Source organism: Leptosomus discolor, chromosome 1 (genome assembly GCF_034619465.1).
Source record: "Leptosomus discolor isolate bLepDis1 chromosome 1, bLepDis1.hap2, whole genome shotgun sequence".
Lineage (NCBI taxonomy): Eukaryota > Metazoa > Chordata > Aves > Leptosomiformes > Leptosomidae > Leptosomus > Leptosomus discolor.
The window spans coordinates 86,259,693-86,273,302 of NC_141391.1; the positions used below are offsets into that span (position 1 = coordinate 86,259,693).

At 44.6% G+C, this 13,610-nt stretch overlaps 1 protein-coding gene across 2 annotated transcripts in view; it reads left to right on the forward strand.

Annotated features, from left to right (window-relative positions):
* CDKL5 (cyclin dependent kinase like 5) overlaps positions 1 to 1,654 on the forward strand; it is an 81,865-nt gene extending 80,211 nt beyond the window's left edge. For both annotated transcript variants that reach the window (XM_086464879.1, XM_009949511.2), the window contains exon 17: positions 1,268 to 1,654. In XM_086464879.1, the coding sequence (XP_086321005.1) occupies positions 1,268 to 1,654 (387 nt within the window). The remainder of the gene's footprint in view (positions 1 to 1,267) is intronic.
* The last annotated feature ends 11,956 nt before the right edge of the window (positions 1,655 to 13,610 follow it).

A 13,610-nucleotide genomic window follows, 5' to 3' on the forward strand; every position in this document is an offset into this window, starting at 1 on the left:
CACTGAGGTATCTTGACAGCTTTTTCTCTGGTGAATAGAAAAATTGCATTTGACGTTATTTCCCAACCTTCCCGTTGCCCGCTCATTGGACGTAAAAACTCATGCGCCTGCAGTCCTGCAGAATTCTTTGAAAATCTAGATATGAATGACAAGGAAAAGAAGAGAGACTAGATGTCTCTGTGTCAGTCTTTGAGCCTTTCGAAATACCGGTTATGTTTTTGTTTGAGAGGCGATCAACATTTCAGTGCACGTCTGTGGTGGCTATGCAGCGCTGCAGAAAAGCCCTCAAATTAGCTCTGCGGGGAATGGTGCACCCTGAGGGCGCGCTGCTCCTTGGCACAGTTTGATACTTGATGGGGTCAGCAGAGCATCGTGACCATGTGCCGGTGCGGCTGTGCCTCAGGTGGCACAGGCTGCGGTTTAAGCAGGCTCCGTTATTGGAGCATCGCACTGCACTAATGCAACTCTATTTTCTCCAGTTCTAAAACCAGCTTGGCGGGCAGGGTTCGGGAGGGAGCTTCAGTGCCATGCTCTGTGGCCATTACAACATTGAAAACCGAAGAAGAGGATTTCTTGCAGCTGCAGTGTTTGAAGAAGCAAGTGGCACTGTCAGCTGTGGAATTAAATGAGGCGTTTTCATACCACCTTGTGTACTCAGGCTTCCCCAGGCTCTTGGTACCCACTTCAGTAACCCCGTGTCTCCATTTTCCTTCAACGTGCTCACCAGTTGAAGAAGCTGTGAGGGACTAGAGCCGCTTATCATCCAGCTGCCAGCAAACAAAGTATCTAACTGCTGAGTTCTGCCAGCCCTTATTTCAGTGCAGACGATTACTCAAGACTCTCTCTAAGCCCTCACTGATGTTCACAAAATTTTTAGGAACTGTGTATTTCTGGTGTCTGTGCCTCATAAAATGCGGCTGAGGTTCTAAAGTTAGTGGCAGGAGTAGCGACAGATGGACAGTTAATGCAATTGTCTGTGCCTCCATTTTCATAGTAACCAAGGTTAAGATAATTGATGGGAAGTTTTTTTTCTGATATAGAAAAGGTTCCATCTGTTCAGGTAGCTAATAGATTGAATCATAACGAGAAGACATTTTCTCAGGTGTGTAGTCATACCTTGGAATGAAATATTCCAAATGAATGCAAATTAGAAGTGAAGAAGTCCTGTGAAGTTCAAGATGTTCAGTTTAGGATCTGACAGTTCTGTTACAGGAATTCTGGTATGATAGGGAGTAGAAGGTCACGTACTTTTCTGCGTGTCTTTCAGAGCCAGCCATTAAAATCTCTTCGAAAGCTCTTACACCTCTCCTCTTCAAATCATCCTGTCCCTGCTGAGCCTCGCTTCCAGCCCTTACCAAGTCAGCCAGCCAAAGCTTCTTTTTCTGAAGTGCGAATTCACCCCATGAGTCAAAGCTCCAGCAGCGGCAGCAGCAACGTGCGGCAAGAGCCTCAGCCGAAAAGCAGGCCGACGCTGCAGATACCGAGCCAGCTGGAACCGACCTGGCACGTCTCCCCTGTAAACAGAGGCGCGAGCGATGGGCCTCCCTACTCCGATCAGCTGCCTTCCAAGAGCGGACAGAACGGGCCCACGTATAACCGAACAAACCGATCACGAATGCCAAATCTGAACGATTTAAAAGAGACAGCCTTGTAATTGCACTCCAGAAGATAGGCCAGTTCAGGTGGAGATCAGCGTAGGGGAGTGGCGGTGGTTCCGGTGATGGTAAGACTGCATTTTCAGCTTTATAAAGGTGTGCAATATGTACATGTGGAGCTATGCTGTTTGGCACCACAGTGAGAGTCAGGGATTATACAGTAAAACAAGTTGAATTTATGAATTACCGGTCATCAGAAATGTCACTGGATGCCAGGCGGAGTGTGCCGGTCAGGGAGAAAAACGCGTTGCCATTTTCTCTCTTTTACATTCCAGCTCAGTGCACACCTCTGTCTGAAAGCTGGGAGACTTCTGGTATGTATTGGCACTTATAAGGGTGAAAACATTCATGTCCAGACCTATGCCCTTACTACATTTTTTGCTGCCTAGTTAAAACAGTGGGGTTTATGTGATAAAAGTGTATCCCTGTTAAGGGTTTAGGGTTAAATTGTATGTCTTAAATTTGTTTTTTAAACTTCCATATTTGATAGGATTTGTAATATTTATTTATGATGACCTAATATCGTACTGTTATAATCATATCTTTTATGTTATAATGTAAAGTTATTTTGAGCTGTTTGAAACATTGTGAAGCAGTGCAACAGCTACAGTAGTTTCTATAAAAAACTAACAGTATCATTTATATATTGCATCAGGAGTATTTTATTCTATATATAAATATATATATAAATGGAAAATAACTGTCTGTTTTTTAAATATACTCATTTAAAAGAAAAGTATTGTTATGACACTATCTGCCATATTTTTATACATTTGTGATATAAAGTGCAGTATTATACTTCTAATAAAAGGAAGTTGAATGTGGATATAAACGTGACTGTAACAGTATGAATCTTGCTCAGCTATGGGAGCCCGGTATTACAGGCATTATTGGTAACAAACAAGAGACAACATTCAATTCCAACCTTTATTATGGGCTGTTTTGTTGGAAGTATTGGCTAACGTAAGAGACTGCAGAACTGTACAGTAATCTAAATGTGGTACGTTCTCCCCTGTGTCCTCAGCTTTCCTAGTAATATCAATGGGATTCCTGCATCTGCATCAAGAGCCCAGAGCCCCAGTACCAAATTTTGGTTTCCTCGAAAGACATAAAAGTGCCCCATGACTACAAGCTAAAGCAGGTGCTCTTCCACTTAATAGCAGGGGTGAAAACCAAAGAAACATAGCATGAATTGCAAGTGAAATGCCAAACTTCGACACTTACGCATAGCATGGCACTGCAGATCATGGTATAAGCTTTTATGCATATGTGTATTTTACATCTTGTTTAGCAATCTATTAACTAAGAAGGTAAACATTGTATTTAAATTTCAACTACTCTTGCACTTTTTATTATATTTCAGGATGTATTTAAAGCTACAAATCTAATCTTTGGATTTTGAGGGAGAAGGTTGCCGTGCAGCTTCATTTCTCCTTAGGTCTTACTACCCAAATAGTCCCGTACACAGTTCAGTTACCAGTCTCAGCAAAATACTAGATCTTGGGTTCCAGTCTCCTGTACAACATTGTTAAAACTGCCTTTACGTTGGTCAGTGTCGAGTGTAGCAAATACGCAACCCAATTCCTCTGTTGCTACCGGTAAACTAAATCAAAGGCGAGCCAGTAGGAGTCAAAAGAGTTATGCCAGTCTAAACTTTGTGCAATAAGAGAGTCAGGCCTGTAGTGTCAGAACAATACAATCTTTCCTTTTTAAACACATTAGTTCAAGTCCCTCGTTACTCTGCAGTATAGTTCGTTTTCTAGATGCTGTCCCTCATCAGACACTTGTACTTGCAGATACATTGTCTTTTCCAAAAAGAGATTAACCTGAGTGTGAATTTGATGATTTAGCCATAGATGTAGTTAAGAGAAGCAGCCAGGCAGCGAGAGCTGAACTTCCTACTTGGATAACGATGCAAACTGGACATGCTGTTCAGTACCTCTCGAGTCATACCAAAGTTCTAACTACTGCAAATTCGACACCACTACTCTAAAAATCTTTGTCAGAAAGTACAATATGAAAGGATGTTACATCAGGTTTGTCCAGGGCTAAAAGTCAGTCTAGTAAGTGTGAAAAACTACAAAATAAGAATTCTTTCTTTGTCAATTGCCTGCAAGAAATGTGCATGTGATTTTCTATGGATAGATATGATATATGATATCTAGATATATATGATATATACTGTGTTGTTATATCATATATATAGCATATATAAATACAGTGGACAGGAAAGGGTATTCAGTTTTTGATAAGTTCAGTGGGCATCCAGGAAAGACATTGTGATATTTACTGGTCATCGCTCTCAGAGTTTAGCAGCATATTTTAGCAATCTCTTTTGGATTCACCAGTTGGTCACAACTAGGTTAGTCCTGTTAATCCTGCTTTGAAATGGGCTGATGCCACTGAAATCCCCCACAAAAGCAGCAGTGTCCAAGAGTGGGGCTCTGAGCAGTGCGGTTTGAATGTCTCCGAGGGAGTGTTCAGACTAGACTCTTCTGTACTTTGTGAGTGTGCATCTTTTTGCCTCTGCAAGACTTTTAGATTGCTGGTACGAGCTTCACGCTGGGGATGGTGATACTGGGCTGTACGTGGCTGTTCTGATTTCTAGCAAGGAAAAATGTTTCCAAAGGATTTTTTTTTCTCAGTACCCGTTCAGTTAAATCAGGGTAATCTCTGACTGTACATAGAGCTGTTTAAAGTAGTTAGCAAAGCTTCAAAGGTGACCCAAGGAATGTTCAAGTATTTGGTGGCCCATATTTACAGAAAGTTTTTTCTACTTCATACTGCATTTTCTTCTCAAATTCAACAAACTGTAGTAGTTTTCGTTTGAATACTAAATTGTGTTGAATGTATGTAGTATTTTCTTCCTTCTGTTGGAAAGAAATTCCAGCAGCTCAGCCAGCTGGTGCTGGGATAAACTGTGTATTTTTAACCTGGTCTAACTTCCCAATATTTAGAATATTGCTAATGTAATTTTGCCGAGGCTTCTGAAGGAGTCGTCTTATAGTGAATGAGATTTGCTGGCTCAATAAAGGGGAAGAGAATTACAGAGCAAAAGATTTTCTAAGTGTGAGCTTTCCTCTTCACTGGTCTGTGAGTCTTGTGCTACATGTTCTATAGATTTACTTAGTATAAAGTATCTTAGTTAAACTGCATTTTATTCTTTGGCAATCTGTTTTGCCTTATGGCATCATTAATGATGTGAATAGAAAAGAGACTAACTTTCAGAAATGAATCATAGTCGTTTTGCAGCACTCAAGCTGCCAAAACTTGTCTATATGTTTTTACTATAGCTCTTGAGCTCTTTTTAACTGAAAAAAAGAAGCACCTTAAGCTCATCTTAACTGAAATTGCGTTTAAGCTGTCCTTTTAAACTGCCATGTAAATGTATTAACCTAGAACAATGTAATTTTTTTCAACAGACCTGACCACAGAGAACAGTCCCTTAGAGCTGTTTAATGCTTTTTGCTCCATTTATTGCAGTCCAAGATTTGTCGCTCCTCTGAGAGGTTGCCAGCACGGAGCAGAGTTCTTGGCAGGAAGTCAGTGATCCCAGATTCGGTCCCTTCTTCCTAGAACATTCCCCATCCCATAGAGCTTGGGACTGATACCAGGCTTTGATTTCTGATACCAAGTCAGACCCACTTAAATGTGTGTCCTGACACCGCTCTGTTGACAGATACTCGCTCTTTTAGATCAATACTAAAGCAGGCTTCAAACTTCCAAACGTACGAGACGCCCCTCAGGTCGCCCTTAGGCTTGTCGCCTTTCTGCTACACCAACTCGTTTCTGGGGGCAAAGCTGGAGTGATTCTTCAAGAAGCAGTGTCCTGTGATAGGCTTTGAGCCAGTCCTTGTCATTGCAGTTTTAGGTCTCTTAACAGATGAATCTTACGAGTGTAAAAAGCTACGTACCAACCTTTTCTTTTTAATTCAAAAGCTGCTGTAGCTATTAGCTGAGTAGTCTTCTGTGTTCACCTGGAAAAAAGCAATGTATTCTTACCCATTCAGTGCTGAAGACCTCCCTTATAAGAATGGGAATACGGATTATATAGCTCTGGAAACACTGTTTTGATCTATTTAGCTAAGGCCAAACCCAGCCGCTTTTGAGGGGAGCCACGCTCTAGAAGTGTTTGGGGTTTTTATTCGTGTTTCAGTTTTTTGTTGCCTTATAATGATTTGGTAGTGAGAAATGCTTCAAAAAAAATCTGCCTGTAATTAATTGTGCTGAACACTGTCAGAGTAGAGCTGGGAGGATATTTGAATCCCAGTCACACAAAGAGTATGAAAAGGATAGCCATATATAATACACTGCAAATTGTGGGGTGGCAATGAATGTTTATTTTTTTCCATTCCAGCTAGCATACATAATGCATCTATTAATGGGGTTATATCGTTAACCATGCACGTGGGCTGTTGTTCATGTAAGTAGGCCCACCGTTCGAAATAGGATAGTAGCGTCACAGAAGATGATTGGAAAGGTGATGTGCCCTATTCAACCATTTTTTAAATGACCTTCAAATCAGGACACCATTTAAGAACAGGTGCCTTTCCCTACACAGCTCTTTCTAATGGTGTAATGATATTAACCGTTCATTAACTGCATTTGTAGTGAATGAGGAGAAAAGCCATTTAACTTCTGGCCTTTATTAAAAAGGGAGCGATTTGAGTAAACCCTTCTATATAACACAGCTTGGAAGTTCTAGATGTTGGCTCGTTTTTCAAAGGGTCAAACAGCAGCGGTGCATCAATGCTTAGGCTCATCAGGCAAGTGAAGGCTTGTGCACATCACTTGGTTCAGATTGGTACTGAAATTGAAGAATTTCTCATTTTGCAAGTTTCATGAAAATTAGGCAAAGCATATTTTATAAGAGATCCTCTTTCAGTTGGAAGAGGAAAGCTGTGCGAGCTCATCTGAGTCCACTCTCTCAGTGGACTGTCTTAACAGCTACTGCATGAGACAGCACAGGTAAATCTGATGGATTAGGTCTGAATTTTACTTGCTCCGAGGTCTGTTTGGATGCTTATTTGTTACCTTGCATACAACCAATTGTTTGGTACAAAAGTGCTATTTTTGGCAAACTAAGTGAAAGACACATGAGAAGTATGAGAGGACCAGCCCCACTTGGATGCTTTCATTCCACCAAATCAGATTGCTTCTCAGGCTCTCTTGAAATGTAACTCAAAATATGCAGCCAGGCAACAGTGGCTCTTCAGATGTGGCCCAAGAGTCTGAACACAGAATATGTGACTTAGGCTAAGAGTGACTCTACGCATCTCTTGTCTTCTCTGCAAGTCAATCTACCTCCTCTCTCTTGCAGAATGTGGTTAAGGTTTGGTTGGTTTGTTCTGAGCTTATTCTTGACTCTAAATTTTGAAGAGATGTGTAAAAAAGATTCTTCCTCTAGGTACTGTTAGCAACCAAGTAATAAGGTCTTGATGGGCCTTCCTCTGATACACTTCTGAAACCTCCAAGCCATCTGAGCTCTCTCTCTAGAATCCCAATGCCATTCTTTGCACTGCTTTGCAGTCTTCCCTTGCCCTTCCCCTTGTGGTTCTCAAATATTGCAGTTGCCTTGTTCTTTGTTGTTTCTCTAGTGCAAATTATCAGGGAGTTAGAGGCCTTATCTACTACTCCACCCTGTTTGCTGTTTTATTCAAACAGCTATCCTTAGAATTGCTCAGGATTTTCTTCATTTTAATTTTCCATTTCATCTGGGTGAGATACCTTACCTCATTGTACCCCCACCAAAACAAGCTGCCTACTAGGCTTTTTCCTTCCACCAGGTCTCTGTTTTCACAGGGCATTGTTTCTCTGGATCCGTTCTGAGAAATGCAGGGTGGCATCTTAATTGTACAGGCGTAGAAACATGTTGTGAAGTAACTGCTGTCGTAGAGCTTTCCATTAAAGCATGTTCATAGCACAAGATGGAAGCCGCTATTCGTTTCGTATAGGATATGAACCTCTTGGTGTAAACTCTTGACATGTAAATCCAATGGCAGAGCTTTTAACTGTTTAGTAACAACGCAAGACTTTAAGTGTAGGTAACTGTCTTTCCTTTTCTTACTTTTGTTTTTTTTTTTTTGCTAGTGCACATCTTAGACTCGTACTACTGAAGGATACGTCTAATTGAAAGGACTAACATGTATTTACCTATACGGTTTATATGGAACAATAAGCTAAAATCTTCCCTGAAACCATATTTCTGTTGGAAATTCTATGCAGGCATTTTAAAATCTGATTAATCTAGTAAGGACTTCCAGGACTGCTTAGATCCCCACTGTGAAATACTGAATTCTGAATTTGTGTCATTTGGGAGAAGGAAGGAAGAACGAGGTTTAGGAAAACACGATCTTTTTTCACAATCTGCCAGTACAGACTATTGCAAAAATAACAGGCTGGGGAGGTAGCTTTCAAAACTTCTAAATTATGGATAAGATTCCGCAATGTTTTTTAACATCTACTAGAAATCTAAAGCGCACAAACTTTTAAATCTACCATGCTTTCTGTTGTGGAAGGGATGTGATGTGGTGTTAACCTTTTTAATCCTGGAATACAAATTGATTTTAAAATGTGTTGAATATTTAAGGATGATTTCATGCAAGTTAATAAACCATTTGTAAAGTGTTTGTATACAACCCTTTGTATCATGTTGTTGGTACACCTTACCAAATTTTTTTTGGGCATGTATTCCATTCTTAACTTCTGTACAATTTCTATTGTTGCTGTAAATATTCTAAAAGAGAAAAAAAAAATCCTGTGGTAACCTTAATTATCAGCATGGAAATGGTTAATTTTTACTGAGCACAATGTATTTTTGAATGGGCCTTCCAAAATATGTCTTTAATAAAAATGCAGATTTTGCACTAGAACGCTGGCATTGCTCAACAGCTGATCTTATTCCTGACACATCTCGTCCAGAGCACCTCCCCACACGTTAGCTTGGCTCAGATGAGCAGAACGGGACGGAACCGCACAAGGACTCCAGCACAGGTCGCTGCCAGGTCCTGCCTAACTCCCCCTCTGAGAAGCTGGCTTGTGTCTGTCCGCAGGCCTGACGTTTCCACAGGAGCACAGAGAAAACGGCTCTGAAGCACCATGTTACCCACCATTCCTGTAGTCTCATTGTAGACATTGCAGGGGTTTCTTTGCAGACGTTGCGGGGGTTTCTTCCTTTCAGGGCAAGAATGTCTGCTGTTCTCTCTTTTGAACAGTATCAATCCACCCATCCCCTCAGCAGCCACTACCCAGAGATTGAAAGGCCCTGAAAGTTTCCAGACCTTAAATCATCTTTGCTGCAGAAAGGGATCCACCATTTGCGTAGCGTGTTGGCCTTTCATCATTGCCACAGGTAAGCTGAGGCTCTTCTAGGCAGACGCTCAGGTGTCAGTGATACCGTTTCGATGGGTTCCTCTTTAATGTGTCCCACCCATGACTTTTTTGGTTACTGTGTGCAGCTTTAAAAAACTTTAAATATGTGTCTGCTGGACTCTTATACTTCAGGGTAGCTGGGAACAAAGTGAGGAGTAGGGACGACTTTACCTTGGCCTCCCTTCTTTCCCTCTGCACTCCAGCAGCAGACTTGCTGAAAGCCAGGACTTGCAGTCTATTCAGATCCGTCCGAAACAGCTACCCGGGTGGGTTATGCCTCAGCCACAGCTGCTGTGAGACCAGGCAGCTGCCTGGTGCCTTCACCGAGCTGCGCCCACCACCTCCCAAAGACAGAAACTGCTGGCCTGAGCTGATGGCTTCAACTTCCACCAGGACAAGCGGCCCACCATTTCAGCATCCCAGCCAGGAATGCATTTGTAATGCCTGTTTCCTTGAGGCGCCTGGCTCTCTGGGAACTCAGCTTTACTCTTACAACCTCTCTTCACCCTCACTCTTTCAAGGATCTCATCGTAGCCACCCCAGGTGCTCCGTACAGGGCTCTAGAAAATGGAGTGGCCACCTCCTTGAGGAGGTCGAGTGCCTCAATGTGGGAGCCCCAGTGTAGTGAGCAAGTGAGCACTGGTCCCCTGTGGGATGGGGAGCCCAGTGGGTGTGGGCATTTTTCTCTCAGACTAAAGTGAAGGGATAATTCCTGCATGTACCCATTAAAAGAAAGGGGCTGTTGACCTACAAATGGTGTGGCTGGTCTGGAGGCCTGAGGCAGTCTCTTATCACATAGCATAGACTGGGCAAGCTTCACTTCTCTCCACAGTTCCCTCACTTCTCTCTGTAAGCAGCCAGACTAAAAATTCAGGTCATGAAGCTGAAGGCAGCTCTTGGTCCTGCCTCGTATTTCAAACTGCTGCATTTTACACAGTTGCAAAGCCATGCGTTGGTCTCCTTACCTCTGCAGGTGAAGACATACAGGATTTTCATTCCTAGAAGATAAACATGTTTTCAGCACTGCTTTGCATCATCTCCTGCAGCCTCAGCTGCTGGCTCTGTTCTGGTTAATTTTGATCGGAGGCATCTCTGCCAGTAAATTAAAATGATAGCAATGTGCTAGCAAAAGCAAAAGCTGGACTTTATGAGGAAAAGCTTCGTGTTTTGTTAATTGTATTGTGGATGGTTCTATCCCGCTTTCGTAACGCCCTCAGTCACACTGTTACTCCAACCTGCTGCATTTATGCAGAGGTGGAAGTCAAGTGCAACTCCAAAAGCATTTTAGGACCATTTAGTTAATTAAGCCTCTCGGCACCCTCTTTTTAGATAAGAGGCAGAGGTTAAGTGAATTTCCAAAGGTCGGTTAGCAATCAAGCTGCAAAGCTAGGATCAGAACAGAAATTCCTGCTTTAGCAGGAACCATTTAGACATGGCAGATGAAAGCCAGAAGTAGGTCCCTTCCCCATGCAAACTGGAGAGGTGAACTGCAGGCGAAGGACAGGGCGAGGCAAGAAGCAAATGAACTGTGAAATGCACTGTACGCCAGTTAGTTCCACCTTATTTATCACTGTACATTTCAGTTTGGAAAAAGGGTCTAGTGATTTCTTTGAAGCTGGGAGGCTGGAAGAGTGCACAGGTCCCTTTTACCTGATAGACTGTCTTTTTCTCCCTACAAGGTTTTGTTATGTCCTATATCTAGGATCAGTCATGCGAAGATATATAATTTAGCATGGTGCATTGGTGTATAGTGGTACGTGGTCCATCCATTCAAGCTATGGATTAAGTTTGCAAGCTCTTCCAAATTACGCAGGAGCTCTTGGCCCTTGCCACAAGGTGCATTTCCAAAACCAGACAACTTGCAAGACCCTGGACTGTGCATGAGAGCTCTCCAAAGGCCAGCCACAGTCAAGGCTTGGAGTAGCTACAGTCAAGCTTAACTGCTTTGGGGTGCTACAAATATTCATTGGCTGGTGCTCAGTCCATCCTTTCACCCCTCCAACCCCATCCTACCGCTCCTCAGTCACACAGCAAAAAAAAAGGGCACCAATCCTCCTCCCCCCCTAGTCACCGTCCACCAGGGCATGGAGCACAGCTGCCCGTGCTGCATTTAAGGACAGGAGAGCAGCGTGTTACTAGGATGGCAGCTGTGTCCAGGGACTGGAAATGCTTCAGCTTTCAGTGGTGGTGTTACTAACACAAGAGCTGTGATGGCTGGTGGAGAGCGCTTGTCTCCCTGTTACTGTATGTGGTAGAGAACCACACAGATCCACTGATTTCTTATTAAGGAAACATGTCCCTAGACCCATTTGTGGATAGGCAAAGCACGTTCAGGGGGTGGGGGAGAAGTATGGGAGTGATGGTGACATAACAATCATCTCAGGAGCTGGGGACTGGTCTTTTCTACGTCTCTGTAGACTTCATACTGTTCGTATAGCGGAGCAGAAGCTTTCAGACTCTCCAAAACAGGGAGTTTTTTCCTGGCATTTTCCTGGCAGCTATTATTTGTCTCTATATACACGAAAAAACAAGGCAGAAACATCTGCCCTCACGAATGAATAAAATGTGACGCGTTGTACAGCCATCCAAAGGCTTTTCTCATGTTTTCAGTCACATCTCATTTGGTTTTAGTCACATCTCAACTCCTGCCTTGCACACCGAGTGTTTGCCTCTCTGCCCGTAGGGATAAGAAGAGGGCACAAGAGGCAGATGGCCTGCCTCGGTGCTGTTGTCTTCACGCCTCTCCCTTCTTCTCTGAGACAGTTCAGGTGCTGATGCTTTCAGTCTTTGGGATCGATGCACAGAGTGTTAAAAAAACAGGGAAAAGGCCTCCAGTGCCTGCCAGGTTTGTGCCACAGATGTGTGGGCAGCCAAACAGCGGCTGCCACCTCAGAGCCCCCCACAACCGTGCCACATGGGAGCTGTGGGGGCCACAGTTCCCTCCTGGAGCATGCTGACCATCAGCTCCAGAGGCAGGGACATGAGCTGCAGCACCCAGGCGGTCACCCCAGGAGGATGGGTGCATCATCAGAGCCCTCTACATGCCCCAAATTCCTCAGGCACTCAGCACTCATTGGGGATCAGGCCATGGAGATCAGGACGGTTAATGAAAGCAAGTCCTTGTTCCTGTGCCCAAATACCCGCAGGGAGCAAAGCACCCTGGACTCCCTGGGATGTGTCAGTGCAAAACCAGAGGATACGGAGGTGGTTCAGCCACCCAGTGCACAAGGCACCGATGCCTGTCCTAAAAACAGCCACAGCAGCTCAGGCCAGAGGGGACCTCGTAGAGGGGACGTGAGGTGATTGGAGAGTGTGTGACACAGGCCAGACCCCTTGTGCTGAGGACAGGCCAGATTTGGCCCCAACCCTGTCTCAGGGATTACAGAATCGCAGAATGGTCGGGGTTGGAAGGGACCGCTGGAGAGATCATCTAGTCCAACCCCCCTGCTAAAGCAGGTTCACCTACAGCAGGTTGCAAAGGACCGTGTCCAGGCGGGTTTTGAATACCTGCAGAGGAGGAGACTCCACAGCCTCCCTGGGCAGCCTGTTCCAGTGCTCTGTCACTCTCAGAGTAAAGAAGGTCCTCCTTGTGTTCAGGTGGAACTTCCTGTGCTCCAGTTTGTGCCCGTTGCCCCTTGTCCTGTCACTGGGCATCACTGAGAAGAGCCTGGCCCCATCCTCTTGACAGCCAGCCTTTAGATATTTGTAAGTGTTGATAAGGTCCCCTCTCAGTCTTCTCCAGGCTGAAGAGCCCCAGGTCTCAGCCTCTCCTCACAGGAGAGATGCTCCAGGCCCCTCATCATCTTAGTAGCCCTCCGCTGGACTCTCTCCAGTACCTCCCCGTCTCTCTTGAACTGGGGGGCCCAGAACTGGACACAGCACTCCAGATGTGGCCTCACCAGGTCAGAGTAGAGGGGGAGAACAACCTCCCTCGACCTGCTGGCCACACTCTTCTTAATGCACCCCAAGATGCCATCGGCCTTCTTGGCCACAAAGGCACAATGCTGGCTCATGGTCATCCCATTATCCACCAAAACTCCCAGGTCCTTCTCCGCAGAGCTACTCTCAAGCAGGTTGACCCCCAACCTGTACTGGTGCGTGGTGTTATTCCTCCCCAGGCGCAGGACCCTACACTTGCCCCTGTTAAACTTCATTACGTCCCTCTCCACCCAGCTCTCCAGCCTGTCCAGATCTCGCTGAATGGCAGCACAGCCTTCTGCTGTATCTGCCACTCCCCCCAGCTTCGTATCGTCAGCAAATTTGCTGAGCATACACTCTGTCCCTTCATCCAGGTCATTGATGAATGTATTGAATAAGACAGGCCCTAATACTGACCCCTGGGGAACACCACTGGCTACAGGCCTCCAGCTGGACTCTGCAATGCTGATCACAACCCTCTGAGCTCTGTGATGCCAGAGATAGGCAGGAGGAGCATGAGGAAAAGCAGGGTGAGATGTCTGCCCTGGCGCAAGAGCCCTCCCTGAGCCTGGTGGGGCAGCAGGAGATGCCCAGGCTCCAGGACAAATAATCAAGTGCAGACCTGCCCTCCCTGAGAGAGTCTAAGCCCTGCCTTTGGACCCCACC